This window comes from Ovis aries, chromosome 11 (genome assembly GCF_016772045.2).
Source record: "Ovis aries strain OAR_USU_Benz2616 breed Rambouillet chromosome 11, ARS-UI_Ramb_v3.0, whole genome shotgun sequence".
Classification (NCBI taxonomy): domain Eukaryota; kingdom Metazoa; phylum Chordata; class Mammalia; order Artiodactyla; family Bovidae; genus Ovis; species Ovis aries.
In genome coordinates, this window is record NC_056064.1 from 9,770,449 (window position 1) to 9,787,467 (window position 17,019).

The following is a 17,019-nucleotide window of genomic DNA, read 5'->3' on the forward strand; positions in this document are numbered from 1 at the left end:
AAATTAATCTTTAAAAATTTCATTACATAGTTATACTAGACTTATAAATGCTCAACTACCACATTTGACAGCAACACTAGAGAACATTCCCATCACACTGAAAGTTCTATTTGATAGTCCCAATCTTCTTAAAAGTTAATAAGAAAAATAACAACAACACATGAAGAAAAATGGGCAAAAGATATAGAGACAGTTTAAGAAAAAATTAATTATAAATGGCTAAAAATATTAACAGATGTTCAGTTCCAATTTTATTTTTTAAAGCAGATTAAAAACAAGATACCATTTTTCACTTAGCAGAATAACAAAAAAGAAAAAAAGACTAGTAACTCAGTGTTAGCAAGGATGTAATGAAAAGGTACTTTCAATATCTATTATTAGGAACATAAAATGGTAAAAAGCCTTTTCCTTCAGTGGAATCTGGCATCATCTGAAATAACCTCACTACTTTCCAAATTCACAATCACAGTGAAATGCTTACCGGCAGTGAGGACACTGGGCTCTTTGCTCTGTCAGCCAGCGCTAAGGAGGCAAAAGAATTAGATTCTGATTGCAGAAACACCATTAATTTGTACATTTTGAGTACTTACATACCAAAATTAATGAGTTTACCTCTCTAGTGTCTGCATTAATTATAGAGATACTTACAGAATAGCAGGCAATCTGTCTCCTCATTATCATCGTGACAAGAATAAATTTTCAAAGGGACAGAACTCATCCCAAAATAATTATTAAGATGCTATTCTCTCAAGGAAAAGAAAGTGATCCTAGGAGTCTGGATCTCACAGGGATGATAAAATAATCTCCACAAAAATAATAACAACACTGTCACTTCCACACCCCAAAACAAGCCACTATGATGATTTACTTCTAATTGACTCATCATAAAATCTCCAAGGGATTTTAAGGTACTACTAAATTCCTTTTTGAAAAGCAAACTAACAGTACAGTATATGCATTATGGATATAAAATTAGAAAAATATAAAATAAGCAATACAGCAAAACTCTGTCTTAAGAGTTCTACAGTTCAACAATTTGAACATCTACATATCCTGGTTTCCTCATAATTATAAAAAGGTTTTATAAAAGCATAATATCTCTACTAAATCTCAAATTCTATTACTATAACCATTTTAGTTATTACTGGATAGGGAGCAGTTTTACACCATCTACAAAGAAGATGCTAAGATTTCCTGAATACATTTCCAAAAACAATAGCTTCGTGGTTAAATATTTTGTTTTACTTACCTGGTTAATAGGTTCTGAGGTAAATAAATATATAATCCAATAGCTATGTACTCCCCAATATCTGCTATTTCTGTTTATTCTTTCCTTTTTCTATGAAAGAATCTAAGTTTTTTAAAGTCAAATAACTCAGAAATAAAATTCCCAAGGAATCCTTGAAGAACAACAGAAGATAAATAGGGGGAAAATTTACTTCACAGAACAGAAAATAAAGCTGTAAGAAAAGAAAATAGATGGAAAAGGATTCCATTCTTAAAAACCTTGAACATTATTTCTTTGGTCCCTGAGCAAAGCCAGATTTAGGTCACGTTTCTTTCCCTCAAACAATGCTCTGCTAAAGTCATAGCACTCCTCCAGACGTAGTCTCAACCCACACCTCTCTAGCCTCATCTGAACGCTGAAGAATTGATGCTTTTGAGCTGTGGTGATGGAGAAGACTCTTGAGAGTCCCTTGGAGATCAAGGCAGTCAATCATTAAGGAAATCAACCCAGAATATTCATTTGAAGGCCTGATGCTGAAGCTGAAGCTCCAATACTCTGGCACCTGCTGCGAAGAGCCAACTCATTGGAGAAGGCCCTGCTGCTTGGACAGACTGAGGGGAGGAAGAAAATGGGGCAAAAGAGGATGAGATGGTTGGATGGCATCGACTCAATGGATATTAGTTCGAGTAAATAATGAGAGATAGTGCAGGACAGGGAAGCCTGGCATCCTACAGTCTATGGGGTCGTAAAGAGTTGGACACGACTGAGCGACCGAACAACAACAATACATAAAAACCCACAACAAACATGATACTCCATGGTGAAAACCTGAAAACTTTTCACAAAGTTAAGAGGACTCACATTTCCTGATTTCAATGTTTACTACAAAGTTACAGTAAATCAAAACAGTCTGGTTCTGACGTAAGGACAATGAAACAGAATAGAGAGCTCAGAGATAAACAGCAAGGAACAGATATTCTTTGATTCCATTTATATGGGGTACTTAGACTAGCCGGATTCCAGAGAAGAAGGAATAGTGGTTACCAAGGGTTTGGGGAGAATATAATGGTCCAAAGTAATAAAAGTGCACATCCTTGTCTTTTTCTCGATCTCAAGGGAAAAGTTAAGTTACTACTACGTACCTGTAAGAATGGCTAAAATTCAAGACTGAATATACCAAGTGTTGGCATTAACATGGAAGATCTGGAACTTTCATACACTGCTGGTAAGAATGTAAAACGATACAGCTATTTTAGAAAATAGTTTGACAATTTGTTAAACATACACCAACCATATGATTGAGCCATTTCATTTCTATTTACCCAAGAGAAAAGAAAGCTTAAGTCCATTCAAGGACTTATATACAAATGTTCATAGAAGTTTTCTTTGTAAACACCAAAAACTAGAAGCAACTCTTATGTCAATCAATAGGTGAATGGATAAACAAATTATGGCTGTGCATACAATGGAATGCCACTTTACAGCAATAAAAAGCAACAGTACTGTTAAAACACCATAGATGAATCTCAAAATAATTTTTGCTGAGTGAAAAAAGCCAAACCCTTAAGAGTACATTTTGTAAGGTACCATTTGTATGAGATTCTAGAAAATGCAAACTTATCTAAAGTGATAGAAAACAGATTCCTGGTTGCTTGAGAACAAAACAAGCAAAAGGAGGCATTACCAAGAGGCAAAAAGAAGTTTTGGGGGATTACAGACATATTCATTATCTTGATTGCAGGCATGGCTTTTCAATGTAAACATTTGCCAAAACTTATCAAATTGTATATTTTAAATATGTGCTGTTTACTATATGTCAAAACAAAGTCAATAATTATAGGCAAACAAATTGCTACCAATGCTGAAAAAATCAAGAGGGGATTAAAAATCAATTTTAAAAATCAGATGAGGAAGATGTCAGTAAAAAAAAAAGTGGGGGGGAGAAAATACAAAATAGAAACAGACATTGAGAAAAAATCAGCTGAGTGCAAGGAGATAAATGAAAACACAGCCGACGTTCCTGCCGTCTGGTGCATGTGTGGAGGCCCCAGATAGTCCTAGGCAGAGTGCTGGCCGGGGAGGGAGTTTACTCTCAGTCCTTCACCGACTACCAGCTGACTTCGGACAAGTTTATTCATGCACCTGAACGCTCGTTTGTTAAAATGACACCAGTATCTGGACTGTCAGAGACAGTTCAAGTTCTGTTCAAAAGAACAGAGATGGGATGGAAAAGAAGGGAAAGCATTCAAATAAATAATACTACAACTTGGTTGTGTGGAGTTCTCAACATCTCAAGGACTTTGCTTCTGTAATTATCCTCGTCTCTCTAGTATCATTATTTATTTCTACTGGTTTAGTCCCAGCAAGCTAAAAACCTTCTCCCAAAAGGTGACTCTCAACATCCCCCTTCAATTCACTGCCTTATTTCTCCCCTTTACAGTAAGATTCTGACAGTTTTTATACTTGCTGTGTCTTTCTCCTCCCACTCTGACATCAAATTTTCCCCCACTGTTCCACTGAAATTACTTATTAGGGTCATCAAAAACCTACTTATTCTCAAATCCAACAGTCAATTCCCAGGCTACAACCATATGACACAGCTAAATCGCTCCTTTTTGAAACATGTTTCTCATCTGAATTCTGTGATGTCTCACTCCTGGCTCCTTCTTAATACACTCTGCTGAATCCTCCTGGTTGAGTGACCCAGAGTTCAGACCTAAAAATCTCTTCCCATTGGAAGTAATCTGGTGATCTCATCTAGTCCCCTGCCTTTAAATATTAACTATATGCCAATAATTCAATCCATTCCTCAAATCCAGATTCATACTTCCAACTGTCAACATCTCCAATTAAATATGTAACCACCTTGAACTTAACATACTTTATTTAGACATTAAAAGGGTGAATTTTATGGTATGCGAATTATACCTCAGTTTTAAGATTTAAAAAATACAAATATTATAATAAACTGAACTTAGTCCAAAATTTTGAACAGTAGTACCACAGTCACAAATTAGTTTAAGACAGAACTATATTTAGTTATATCACTCTCACTAGCAAAAACAATGTTTTTTGTACTGTTACTAAAACAATTTAAAAGTTTAAAAAAACACCCACAATTTTTATAGCCTACCCAAATCTGTTCCTCCCATTTTTTCTGCTTTAGAATGGAAAACCATTCATCCAGATGCTATAAAAAACTATTCTCACATCCCATCTGTATGAAAACTCACGGATTCTACATTCAAAACAACAGAAAAGCCCTTTTTTTCACCACCTCTGGTGTTCCCATCCCGGTCTAAACCACCACTCACCTTTCATTAATAAAGCCCATCCTGACGGTTCTCTTCACTCAACCACCTGCCAAAAGTCTACTTTCCACACAGTAGCCAGAGTGAAAGCCTTCAGAGCATCAACTCCTTCAAATCACTCAAAAGCTTTCAACAGATAGCAGCACACTTAAAATAAAATCCAAGGTCTTTACCAAGGCTCATTTCCCTTCCTTCTCTCTCTCTGTCCACTTTGCTCCAACCACACTGGTTTCTTTGCTATTTCTCAGCACACTAAACATATTTCTTTCTCAAGGCCTTTGCCCCTTGTGATTTCTCTGCCTGGTACCTTCTTTCTCAGATATTTCCATCACTCTTCCATTTCATCCTGGTCCGTGCTCAAATGTCATATACCTAGAGACATTCCCAGATTACCGAACCTGAAGTAGCTACCAACCTGCCTGTGTCCTCTTAAAGTCCCTACTCTAAACCCTTAACCAATTTCATTTTTCTTTATGCTATGAAGGATATCCAACATAGCTATTTACTTTTTTGTATATATCCTAACTAGGAAACAAGCCAACTCCTTGAGAAGTCAATGCCTAACTCCAAGTAGGCATACAATTAATAGCTGTTGAATGAATGAACAAATGGATGGTATACTTGGGAACCAAGATAACTCTGAGAAAAAGCTTAGAACCAAATTATCCAGATGGTCTGAATACAAGGTTAATGTTCTTGAACTTTCCTTCAGGCAATAAATCTGAGGCTTCTGGGAGGAAAAAAAAAGAATGGCATTACTGGAAAACATCAACACAACAGCAGGATACGAAATGGACTACAGATTAAACACTTGAGACAGATCAGGTAGATGGTAATTGTAATTATCGAAGCATGAGTTAATAAGTATTTGCAATTCTCTATTAAGTAAAGTGAAGTCATTCAGTCGTGTCCAATTCTTTGCGACCCCACGGACTGTAGCCCACCAGGGCTCCTCTCTCCATGGGATTTTCCAGGCAAGAATACTGGAGTGGGTTGCCATTTCCTTCTCCAGGGGATCTTCCTGACCCAGGGACTGAACCCGGTCTCCGGCATTGTAGGCAGACGCTTTACCGTCTGAGCTACCAGGGAAGCCCCATTAGGATGGTAATAAAAAGGATGGAAAGGCAGGACAAATATAAATGACACCAGGAGATAATAACTTAAAAACACTGGTGTCAAGAGGTTTCAAGTTTGAGCTCCTGGTAGAAAAGAAGAAACAAAGAAAAAAGTTCAAGAGAGTCAACTTGAGAAAATAACAGAAGAATTTGATTTGAAGCAAGTCTCAAGATGCTGGAAGGACAATCAGGTATGACATTGATAAGGCAATGTTGAAGGAAGATTTAGAAGCCATGCAAAAGTAAACCAAATTTCTCAAAGTAGATGAAAAATTCCCAGACACTTCATAAAAGAAAATGCCAATACAATATTTAAGAAATACACTCTTGTAAGGAACAAGATGAGGAAAAAGTGAAGAAATGAAGGATCAGTGAAGTATAAGATAATAGCCAGAGGTCACCTATATAGTGGTATTTGTATCTTTATATTTTTGTGCTCAGTCGTGTCTGACTCTTTGCTCCTCTGTTCATGGAATTTGCAGGCAAGAATACTGGAGACGGTTGCCATTTCCTACTCCAAGGGATCTTCCCTTCCCAGGGATCAAATCCCTGTCTCCTGCTTCTCCTGCATTGCAGGCGGATTCTTTACCGCTGCGCCACTTGAAATGTCCCTGTATACTAGACCTTCATCAAAAGAGGTGAATCCAGATCCACTTTATCAATTAACTACAGTGATAGAGGCCACTTAAATCTATCTCACTTGAGCTACACCATTTATAAAACATAATATGTGTATGAGTTGCTATTTTTAGAATACCATAGAATTGTACAAGTGGAGAGTATATTTTAGTTTCTAAATTAAACCTTTTAGATTACTTATCTCATTTAATGCCACAACCATCTTGTGGGACAGATCTTGTTATCCACATTCTCTTATTTGAGAAAACAATGCAAAGATCAAGTGTCTCAGTTTATGAGTGGGAGAACCAGCATGGTATGTAACCTAGGCCTTCTGTACATTAGTGCAGTGCCAAAGATCACAGGCTCCAGAGCCAGACTACCTGGGTTCAAACCCAGCTCTATCATTTACTGACTGTGTGACTAGAAGCAAATGATCTAAGTGTTTCAGATATTACTCTTGACAAAGGGATATTCCTTCCTCGGACAGGAGCAAGGAATCACAAAGAAAGTTAGAGATGAAGAGCATGTTAGATGACTTTGACTTTCTCAATAAAGGAAATTATCTACTAAGACTAATGTGCGCAGGGCAGTTTTCAGCTATGGCCTGCAGATGTGCACTGAATCGCCACATACAACCAAAATAAGTTCATCTGCTTTACATCTTAGGCTTTCTCATAATTTTGTTGTGGGGTTCACCGACATTAATTTTTTAAAGCTACCAGATTATATTCACCTTTAAGGTCTCTTTTAACTATAAGATTATATGACTTTATTCTTTGCCTTTGAACCCATTAGTAGCTTTTTCTCTATCTTACCCATCAAACAAGTATAAACTCTCCCTCTTGAGTCTCACAGCACTTTGTAAGTGCCTCTTTATGACACTACACATTCCTGAATATAAACACAAAGTCCATTCTCTTAATTAGATTTAAACTCCTGCAGGGAAAGCGCTTCCATCACTTATCTTGGCATCCTCAACCCCAAATACAATGCAGGTAAGCACTTCATAAGTACTTGTTAAATGTGCAATGATTTAATAATGTAAATATACTACAGTTACACAGGGCTTTGGTTTCCAGACATTTCAAGGCAGTTATCACTTGATTACTCATCTCCACAGAGCTTAACAATATACATTGACAATCTTCCTATTAAGGAACATTCATTTAAGACATTTTTTAAAGGGCATGCAATATCAAATTTTTAAAAGATACAAAAATGGTTAATTTTTACAATATACCCTATATATGCTAAATGCATGTAAAAAGAGTCACTTACCCTAATGCAGCTGAAACAACAGAGCTTGGAGCAATGGGGACACAAGCGCGCATCCCGCAATTTCTCCATGCAAATGAAACACCGGAAAACCTCAGCAATGCTCTGAAAACAGTAAAAAGATGTCAAAGCTCACCAGATTAGGCCACTAAATCAAGAGTATAAAGCATGTCTGCAATAATTCATTCAACATTTACATTTATGTTGGATTAACAACATCTGTTTCAACTATATTCAAGGTCCAGGCACCTCAGAACATCTATCTCCCAAGAGGAAAAAATGCCTCCATTTTTCTAAGCTTCACAACGATCCTAGTATAAGTAAAGAACATGGAATTCAGACATAGACTTCTGCACAAATATTCTCACTGAAACAACAATAATGGCAAGAATCTGGCTATAGCCCAAAGGACAAAATATTAAATCACAGGAGTCAACGTACAGTATGATAGCCACTAGAAATATTTTTGAAGTTTATGATAAAAAAAATCCTTATGACATATAACAGTAACAAAAAAAAGGCAAACTATATGACTGAATGAACTTGTAGCGATGAACTTGAACTATGAACTTGTAGCTTTTTCTGCAAATTTCCCAAGGACAGTGGATTGTGTTTATAAGTTTTTTAAGTATAAAAAGATCCATTAATGGCAGCATACTTTGATCAAGAGGGAATCTATGTAATTCAGAATCCAGAAATCTGAATTTCTGCCATGATGTTCAAACCAACTAGCAATTTATTTGAGCCTGAAATTCTGCCTGTACTGAGAATTTTGGTGGCAGCTCTATGAAGGCTTTGGGAAGAAAAAAAAAATTACATAAATAGAAGGAACAATATTATGTTTGCTAGTTTCAGATGAATCAATTTAGGAAGTATCTGGCAAGAAAACATATAATTAAATGTAGGTTATTACATATTGTAAATTTATTTTTACAGTACTCACATTTATATTTACTCCATTCCAGAGGAATTAAAACGCTTCTAAAAACCAAGGTGAGGTTACAAAACCTTTATAATACTTTACAAGAGGAATTAAGGAGAAAATTACTCATGAGTCTAACCATGACTCTGCAGGACTAGAATCTGTGAGATGAAGACGCTGGGGGGGTGGGGAGATGGGACACAAAACGACCATTGGATGAACTAGTTTCAAGTGGAGTACCCAACTAATATAGTTGTCCCTAATTAAAATCAAGGATTTAGTATTTTAGTAATTGGAAGGTTCAAATTTTGACAACTATTAATATTACATAATTATGTCCAATAAGCAATCTTTTTTTATGTTCCTAGCCTTAAAGTCAGTATCCCAAACATTTGAAAACATAGTTTACAAGACTCAGATAAAAAGAACAGGCTGCTCTAGAACAGTACAATCAAACAGGATAGTAAGAGTATATCCTCATTCAATCTGGGAAGGGCAGATGTCTACAGAATGTACCGCGGAGAAGGGAATGATTACCCATTCGGAGGGAGATTCGGATTCGCTCAGAAACTCGTGAGAACTGGTCGCGAGTCGCAAGGGCACGACCATGTAAAGAATTTGCAGTTTGCGCTGAAAAGGCTGTAGTTTGCAAAAACCCCGTGGGGATGAGTACCAGTGCCAAGACATCCTGAAAACGCCCGAATACGCACCACCTGACTGCAGGAACTGTCCGAGCACACGGCGCCCTTGAGGGCTGCGGAACGACGAGCACCGCGTCCCCCGCACTGGGTCAGCCCCTCCACAGCAGCAGCAGTGGGGTGGGGGTGCCCCACGAGAGGGTGGACTAGGACGGGGCGCCCCGAATACAGAACGCTCAGCGGGTGACGAGGGAGACTAAGCCACCACCCTCCTCAAGCCCCCTCACCTCCACACTCTGTTCATCCATTGCCCCCTTCTCTCGGTGGGGCCCTCGGAGACCCGCGGAGCCCGTGATCTGACCGATTAGGCGCCAGCCCGAGGTCGCCAGGTCAAACTGCCCCGGAGAACCGCCAGGCGCCCGCCTCAGGGGGCTCCGACGGCCGCCACACCTGCGCGCCCCATAGCTTCAAGCTCCGCGCCAGCTACCCCCACTTCGCCATTTTCATCCGGGCGCCAGCCCCTGGGCGCGGTGGGAGGGTGAGCGGTAGCCCGCAGCTCCTCTCCTCCCGGCTCAGCAGCTCGCCAGCGACCGCGAGGGAGCCTCGGCCCACGTGACGCAGGCGCGCGCGTATCGAACCGCTGCCGGAGTCCAGCGGCGCTGGTCTCCCGCGAAGAAGGTGCTGCAGGGAATTCGCAAACACTAACGGTAACCAGGGCAGCGGAAGGCGCGGCGTGAGGAAAGGCGCGGCGCGCGCGCACGCATGCGCGCAGGCCGCTGCGCCGAGGGAGCGGGCCAGAAGCGGGCGCTTAGTTCCCGCGGTGCGGGAGCGCACACGAGATTTGGCCGTTCGAGGCCGCCGGGTTGCGTGCCTTCGGTCTGGGTTAGCGCAGGCGGAGGAGAGCGCGGCGCTGTGCCGCGCCCCGCCCTTCTCGGGAAGGGGCGGGGCTCCACTCGTCTCAAACTCCTGAGCGCCAAAGGCGGGAGCCACCTGGAGGGCTTGGGGGAAATGCAGACTCTGGAGCCACACCCCTACTTGTTCGGATTCTAGGGTAGGGCTCCACGAAATCAGCGTTTTTCTACTCCTGCTGATTAGGCTGCAGGTGGCTTGTGGCCCGCATTTTGCAAAACTGTGGTGTAGAGGCTGGTGATTCTTGCTCGAGAAGCAAACCCAGATTCTGATTTTTAGGACTTCCGCCCCAACTACTGAAGCAAAGCTCCAGATTGTGAAGCCTGGAGCGGTAATTGCAGTGTCGGGCGTGGGAAGATGGGACCTTGTATTATGTAGCCGGCAGACTCCCCCATGCAACCACTGCAGCCCTGCATTGCGTGGGGCTTAAGGTGAGCTAGCGCCTTAAGACTGTAAAGTGCAAGGGTTTCACCTGCGTTCAGCTTTCTTGTATCGGCGTCTCCTTTCTAGTTTCCTAGGTAAAAAAATGTTGAAAGATTGCAGGAATTGCAGGTACGAGACAAAGGATATACATAAAATCCTTCATTTGAACTAAAATGTTCCTTTCCAGTTTCTTGCAAATTGTTACACTTAACTGAATGCACCTAAACAGAATCAGCAATAATTTGGGAAGTTGTTAAATATCAAAGCATTTGGACTTTCTTGTAAGTAATGGGCATAACAATTTTTTCTTTAATGGCAGGAGCCATGGACAAAGATATAATTTAGGAATAATTGTGCCTGAAAAATCCTTTCACCAAAAATTATTTATGGCCTTGGAACTACATAGAGGTGATAGTTGCACATCTTTTATACGAAAATGCCTTCAATTGTACATTTTAATAATGGTTAATTTTTATCTCAAATTTTTAAAATGCTTTAATATTAAACAGCTTATTTAAATATTGGATCAAAATGGCTGGCTTCAAAATGTAATCGTTAATAAACTATATGTGCACCTGTGGGGGAAAAAACTTGTAGGACACAGTACTAAATTACTTGGGATTCAGAGTAATGAGAAAGGGTCTTTGCAACCCTGTAGAGCAGAAAGCAAAAAAGACAAATTACAATCTGTGATAAATATTAAAATAGGTTCTTGTACTAATAGATGTATCTGCCCAAGGCCCCAAACTGTCTAAGATTAATTGTAATAGTTCGCAATAGTGGAAAATTAGAAAACCTGAACAACTAATGAGGGGTCATTGCTTGTCGGCAAAGTCAGATACTGGTGCACTTAAGCAAGAAGAAAACTTCGTTGGGAGGATGCTCAACTACCCCGTGTGGTTGGGAAACCTGTGGTCAGCCCTATTAGAATTCCTTAAGGGCAGACTTTGCCATCCTCTTTTCCCCTTTCCCCCATCTCCTAATTTGTCTATTGGAGTGTGCATGCTCAGTCAAATCTGACTCTTTGTGACCCCCATGGACTGTAGTTTGTCAGACTCCTGTCTATGGGGTTTTCCAGGCAAGAATACTGGAATGGGTTGCCATTTCCTCCTCCAGAGGATCTTCCCAACCCAGGGATGGAATGCAAGTCCCCAGTATCTCCTACACTGATTCTTTACCAGGACCAGCTTAAATGCCTATCAGTGAGGAACTGGTGAAAAAAATTATGGTAAATTCATACATACAGCTGCTCAAAAGAACAACAGATGTGTGACATGAAGATATATTTAAAATGAAAAAAAAAAAGTGCAGCTACAGTACAATGTAAGCTGTTAGCCTATTTTTGTTTAAAAATTATTTTTGCTTTGTATTATAGAAACATCTGAAAAAGTTGCAGTTGTTTGGGAGAATAGGCATACTTTTATTTTTTTAATTTCTTAAAGTTGTATTTAAAATACAACCTAATACTTAGGACATAAAAAGACTAATAGTTACATGTGTGCTGTTCTCAGTTGCTCAGTCATGTCCTATTCTTTGTGATCCCGTGGACTGTAGCCCGCCAGGCTCCTCTGTCCATGAGGATTCTCCAGGCAAGAATACTGGAGTGGGTGGCCATGCCTTTCTCCAGGTCTTCCCAACCCACGGATCAAACCCGGGTCTCACACACTGCAGGCGAAAACTTTACTGTCTGAGCCACCAAGGAAGCCCTAAGAGAATAGTCACATAAGAGAAAACAATCATCCAGATGGTCTAAACTAGGTAGAAGAGTGAAGGGAAAATGAATGTTGTATACAATAAACATTTCAAAAGGTACAGATTTTATTAACTAACAATATAAAGAAGCGGATGCAAACCTTAATTCCAGCTAACAGAGTAGTGGCTAGTAACAAAATAAAATCAGTTAAGTATTCTGGACACATTCAGTTTGAACATTCAGGTCAAGGTTTTTATTGGAAGTTTGCATCTAGGCCTCCATGGTGGCTCAGACAGTAAAGAATCCACCTGCAATATAGGAGACTCAGGTTTGATCCTTAGGTCAAGAAGATCCCCTGGAGAAGGGAATGGCTACCCACTCCAATATTCTTGCCCGGAGAATTCCATGGACAGAGGAGTCTAGCTGACTACAGTCCATGGGGTTGCAAAGAGTCAAGACTGAGCAACTAACACTTTCACTTCTAGTGGAGTAAGTTATACTTGGAAATCATTCCCCAAAGAGGCAATAAATGAACCCTAGGAAATAAATGAATATACAAAGTGCAGAAAGAACAATTTTAAGAGGGATGAGGGGAAGAACCAATATTTTAAGGTAACTTGTGAAGGAAGTCAGAAGAAAAACATCGTTTTTTTTTTTTTTTCCCTAATTGCAAACAAAACACTTTAACTCCAGTAACTTGTTAAGACCTCTTTGTGATACCACCATTTTTCAATCCCACCAATCAATATCGCATCCCAGAGACATATCATGACAGGAACTTCCTCAATATTACTTGCCTGAGTACTGAAGAAGAGTAGTATATATTACTAAAGTATGACTTATTTGTAATTTAAAGGTTAGGGTAGTTTCTGTTCTCCAAATATTCAGAATAGACAATTTTAACTGAAGCTACTCTTCCAACCCTGTTTGTCAGCTATTATAAGTTTGTTAATAACTTAACAGAAAAAATTCTTATTTACATAAAAGTATAATTCTGTATCCTGCAAATTAACATTTGATTTACTTTTCCTGGTCTTTCAATATCTTGTTTTTATTACATATATGGAAATATTTATTGAATTACCAAATATCAAACCTTAATACTTCACCATCTCATTGTACTTCCAATCATCCTGACACACACAAGTTAAGTGATTTGCTCAGCTAGATTTGTACAGCTAGAATTTAAAACCTGCTTTAACATCTCCAATATCTGCTTCTCCTCTCAATTTTTTAGCATAGCTTCAGCATTTCCCAGAATATTAACAGTGATGATTTATTGGTAACTTGACCTCCTAGTGTATACCATACTTGCCATTTAATAAAAAAATTAAATAAGGATATTGGTGCACACACACACACATATACACAAAACTGGCAAACAATAGTTGCAACAATCCTCTCATTTCAGTTTCTTAGCTTTCACGTACAGTAAGTCCCCTACATATGAACAAGTTCCATTCTGAGAGTGTGTTCCTTAAGTCCAGCTTCTTTGTTAAGTCCAACAAAGTTAGCCTAGGTGCCCAGCTAACACAGTCAGCCATATAGTACTGTACTGTAATAGGTTTATAATAGTTTTCACACAAATAATACATATGAAACAAACACAAAGAAATAAAACATTTAAAATCTGAAAGTACAGTATCTTAAAAAGCACAGTAGGACAGGACAACGGGCTGGCAGGGAGTGAACAGGCAAGAGTTACTGACTAGAGAGGGAGGGGAGGTGGGAGATGGTAGAGCTGAAGGGGCAACAGCAACAGGAGACAGGGCAAGCTGCGATTTCATACCTGCAGTTAATGGCACAGGTTCTGGTTCCTTGCTGGATTCAATTCTGTCTACCTTCTTGAAAGAACAATCCAGTAATGTCTGAGTGGCAGCTCTTTTTCTCATCATAGACGCCACAGTAGCACTGGATTACATTCTGAATGGCTGCTGCAGCCTTCATGTTCCATCCTACATTCGGGTCCTGTGCCTCAAAACCTAACAGTGCCTCCCCAAACAGAGCTAACTTACGTGATGAGGGGAAAACACATGCTTACGTCTTCGAACGTTCACAACTTGAAGGTTCATATATAGAGATTTACAGTAGAATGAACTGAGTGAAGTTGCTCAGTCGTGTCCAACTCTTTGGGACCCCAGGGACTGTAGACTACCAGGCTCCTCTGTCCATGGGATTTTCCAGGCAATAGTACTGGAGTGGATTGCCATTTCCTTCTCCAATGAATGAACTGAACAAGTACAGTAATGCAGACCAGAGGAGAACAAAGGTATATTTCAGGTCCCTGAAATGTGACAGGGACAATCAGAAACAGCATTAGAAAGCAGAGCTCATGCTCAGCATTGGCAGGCAGAAGGAACAGGACAAATATAAAAGTGAAGCTGTCACAGAAAAGCCAGCTTTCTACTAAGTTAGGTATTGTGGGAGACTGTTACGATCAGAATTTTCAACAATAAAGTTATTTACATATGTATAATATAGTCCAAATATTTTTCTAACCTTTAATTTCCCAAGCATGTTCATTCACATCTGACTGACTGGTATCTAATATTCTTTTGCAATAGGTCAGTGAGGACATCTGTGTTATCCCAGTTATACAAAAACAGATACAAAATGGTGTTGGGATTTCCTTGCCTGAAATTACTAAGCATGTGTGCATATATTTTTAAAATCTCTTTATTTCCATTCTGCCCCTTTGGCTGAACTTTATTAATACAATATCTGCCCTTCTCTTATATCCCCCTCTTCTGTGGAAGGCATCACTATCCAGTCACCCAAACCAAATCTCCTTTGTCATCTCCCGACCAATAGTCATCAATGTTAACAAGACATCTTCCTAAATTTATGGGATTGATTTCTTCCCCATCAGAGTTCCTTTTTGCAAGTCCATTTCTTCCTCATAAGTCTGACAGGTGAGCTCTTAATTGCTCTGCCGCAGTTTTCTCTTCTTCAGTCAGTGGTAACAACTAGAAAAGACAGAATCTGTATTTCAGAACAGCTTAAAAGAACAAGGTCCTACTATATATAGCACAGGGAACTATATTTGGTATCCTGTGGTAAATCATGGAAAAGAATATGAAAAAAAGAATATATATAGATGTATAACTGAATCACTTTGCTGCACAGCAAAAATTAACACATTGTAAATCAACTATACTTCAATAAGATAAATTTTTTAAAAGTTAAATAAATCTTTAAAGGCTGTTATACTAATTTCTGCTTTGTAACACCAGTAAATGTTTCCACAAGTTCACACTAGGTATATAATGACAAATTTATAAAGGCAAGGAAAAAATACATCTTAGCTACGTACATACAAGTTACTTTGATATTTGAGTTTCCAAGGAACTCACAATTAAATTGAAGAAACAAGACAAAGAAATCAAACAATTTAAGGACTGTAACAGAACCAAAGAAGTCACATCTGAATATATTCAAAAAGTATTTTGAAAAAGAAGTGTGAAAAAAAAATAGTCTGGAAGTTTCTTCAGAAGTAGAGACTTGGGTTAAATTTTGAAGGATAATTAAGATGCTTTTATCTGCAAGTAACAGAGATGCATATGAAAATGGATAAATAAAATGCATTATCACTGCACAGTAAGTACATAAGAAGGGCAGGTTTCAGGGCTGGTTTATGAAGCAGCTCAACAATGTAAGGACTCAGGTTTTTTTCATCTAACAGCTCTGATATCCTTTATTCTCAGGCTGACAGGAACGTGGCTCCAGGTATCACATCTATACACAATGTTTAGAACAAGTAAAGCTTTCTCTTCCCAGGGGTCTCTCAGCAGTGAGGAAACTCTCTCATTTCCTATTTCCAGACCCCCCTCCTCACATACCATTTGGGTTACAAACCCATTCCTGACCCAATATTAGTTAAAGGAAAATCTGTTCCCCTTGCCCATCAGGCACATCCCTGAAGCTAAGGATAGTGCCACTTTTACCTCAGGCATGCATCTGTGAGGAATGGCACACATCTCAAGAGAATCAGTAATCTCTTACACAGAAAGGGAGAACATGCTGAGAAAACAACCAGCGAACCAAATCCACAAAAGGGGGTAAGAGCAGCAGAACCAAACGGGAGAAGAGAAGCTGAAGGGAAGTTGGAAGGGGCTTTCACAGAGCACCCACAAATAGGCTAGCTGAAACAAAGAGTTAATGAGGAAGTAACAGGAGGTAGGACTTGAAGAATCACTCACATGGTTACAAATCTGCCTAACTATATAGGTCATCTCTAGAGAGATTGTCAAATCGGGAACACCTCATACCCACAGAATCAGAATCTCCAGCGCAACGCTGTCCAATAGCCCTTTCTGTGATCCTGGGTATATTCTGTATCTGCACTGGTGAAGAACTGTATTAATTTAATTACTTTTAATTTTAATTCATTAATATATAGCCACATGTTGTATTGGAGACCCCACCTGGTTTGGCTCCTCAAGCCAACCATTCGCCCAAAATCTTCACATGAATAAAACAAAAACACTTACTGCAACTCAAATAGTGACAAAATTTCCCTCTTCTATCTGAAAAACAGGAAATGATATTATTCTGGCAAGTCTTTGTTCTCCATGATTCCATGTTTCTCTTTGTGATCTCTGAAATTCAAGAGATTTCAGACCATCTGTTTAATAAGACTTCAAAGAGTTTTTCCAGGAAGTAACTATTCTAAAATACACAGAAATTTTTCTTCTTTAATACAAATGTTTCAGAGCTTTGATGGAATAACATACATTCTATGTTTAATGCCTTCTGAATTTTCTATTTATTGCTATATTTTTGTTTGGTGGGGGGACTGTTTTGCTATTTTCTATTTGGAACAAATTTGGTCCTTCTTTTGATAGTCACCTTTACAACTAACTATATTTAAATGTCAGTGTCTTA

At 39.1% G+C, this 17,019-nt stretch overlaps 2 protein-coding genes across 7 annotated transcripts in view; both read right to left on the reverse strand.

Moving 5' to 3' along the window:
• Nucleotides 1-9,855, reverse strand: part of TRIM37 (tripartite motif containing 37) — a 140,030-nt gene extending 130,175 nt beyond the window's left edge. For 4 of the 6 annotated variants that reach the window (XM_012185193.4, XM_012185194.5, XM_042255311.1 and 1 more), the window contains exons 1-3: nucleotides 9,398-9,855; nucleotides 7,554-7,655; nucleotides 482-522 (exon numbers count right to left, since the gene is read on the reverse strand). In XM_012185193.4, the coding sequence (XP_012040583.1) occupies nucleotides 482-522; nucleotides 7,554-7,655; nucleotides 9,398-9,418 (164 nt within the window). In that variant the 5' untranslated portion in view covers nucleotides 9,419-9,855. Of the gene's footprint in view, nucleotides 1-481; nucleotides 523-2,370; nucleotides 2,451-7,553; nucleotides 7,658-9,397 lie in introns of those variants that run through there. The other 2 variants (XM_060395126.1, XM_060395127.1) reach the window with 2 other exon arrangements.
• A 2,383-nt stretch (nucleotides 9,856-12,238) lies between these two features.
• SKA2 (spindle and kinetochore associated complex subunit 2) overlaps nucleotides 12,239-17,019 on the reverse strand; it is a 32,317-nt gene continuing 27,536 nt past the window's right edge. The window contains exon 3 of the mRNA XM_060395153.1: nucleotides 12,239-15,101. Coding sequence (XP_060251136.1) covers nucleotides 15,033-15,101 — 69 coding nt within the window. The 3' untranslated portion in view covers nucleotides 12,239-15,032. The remainder of the gene's footprint in view (nucleotides 15,102-17,019) is intronic.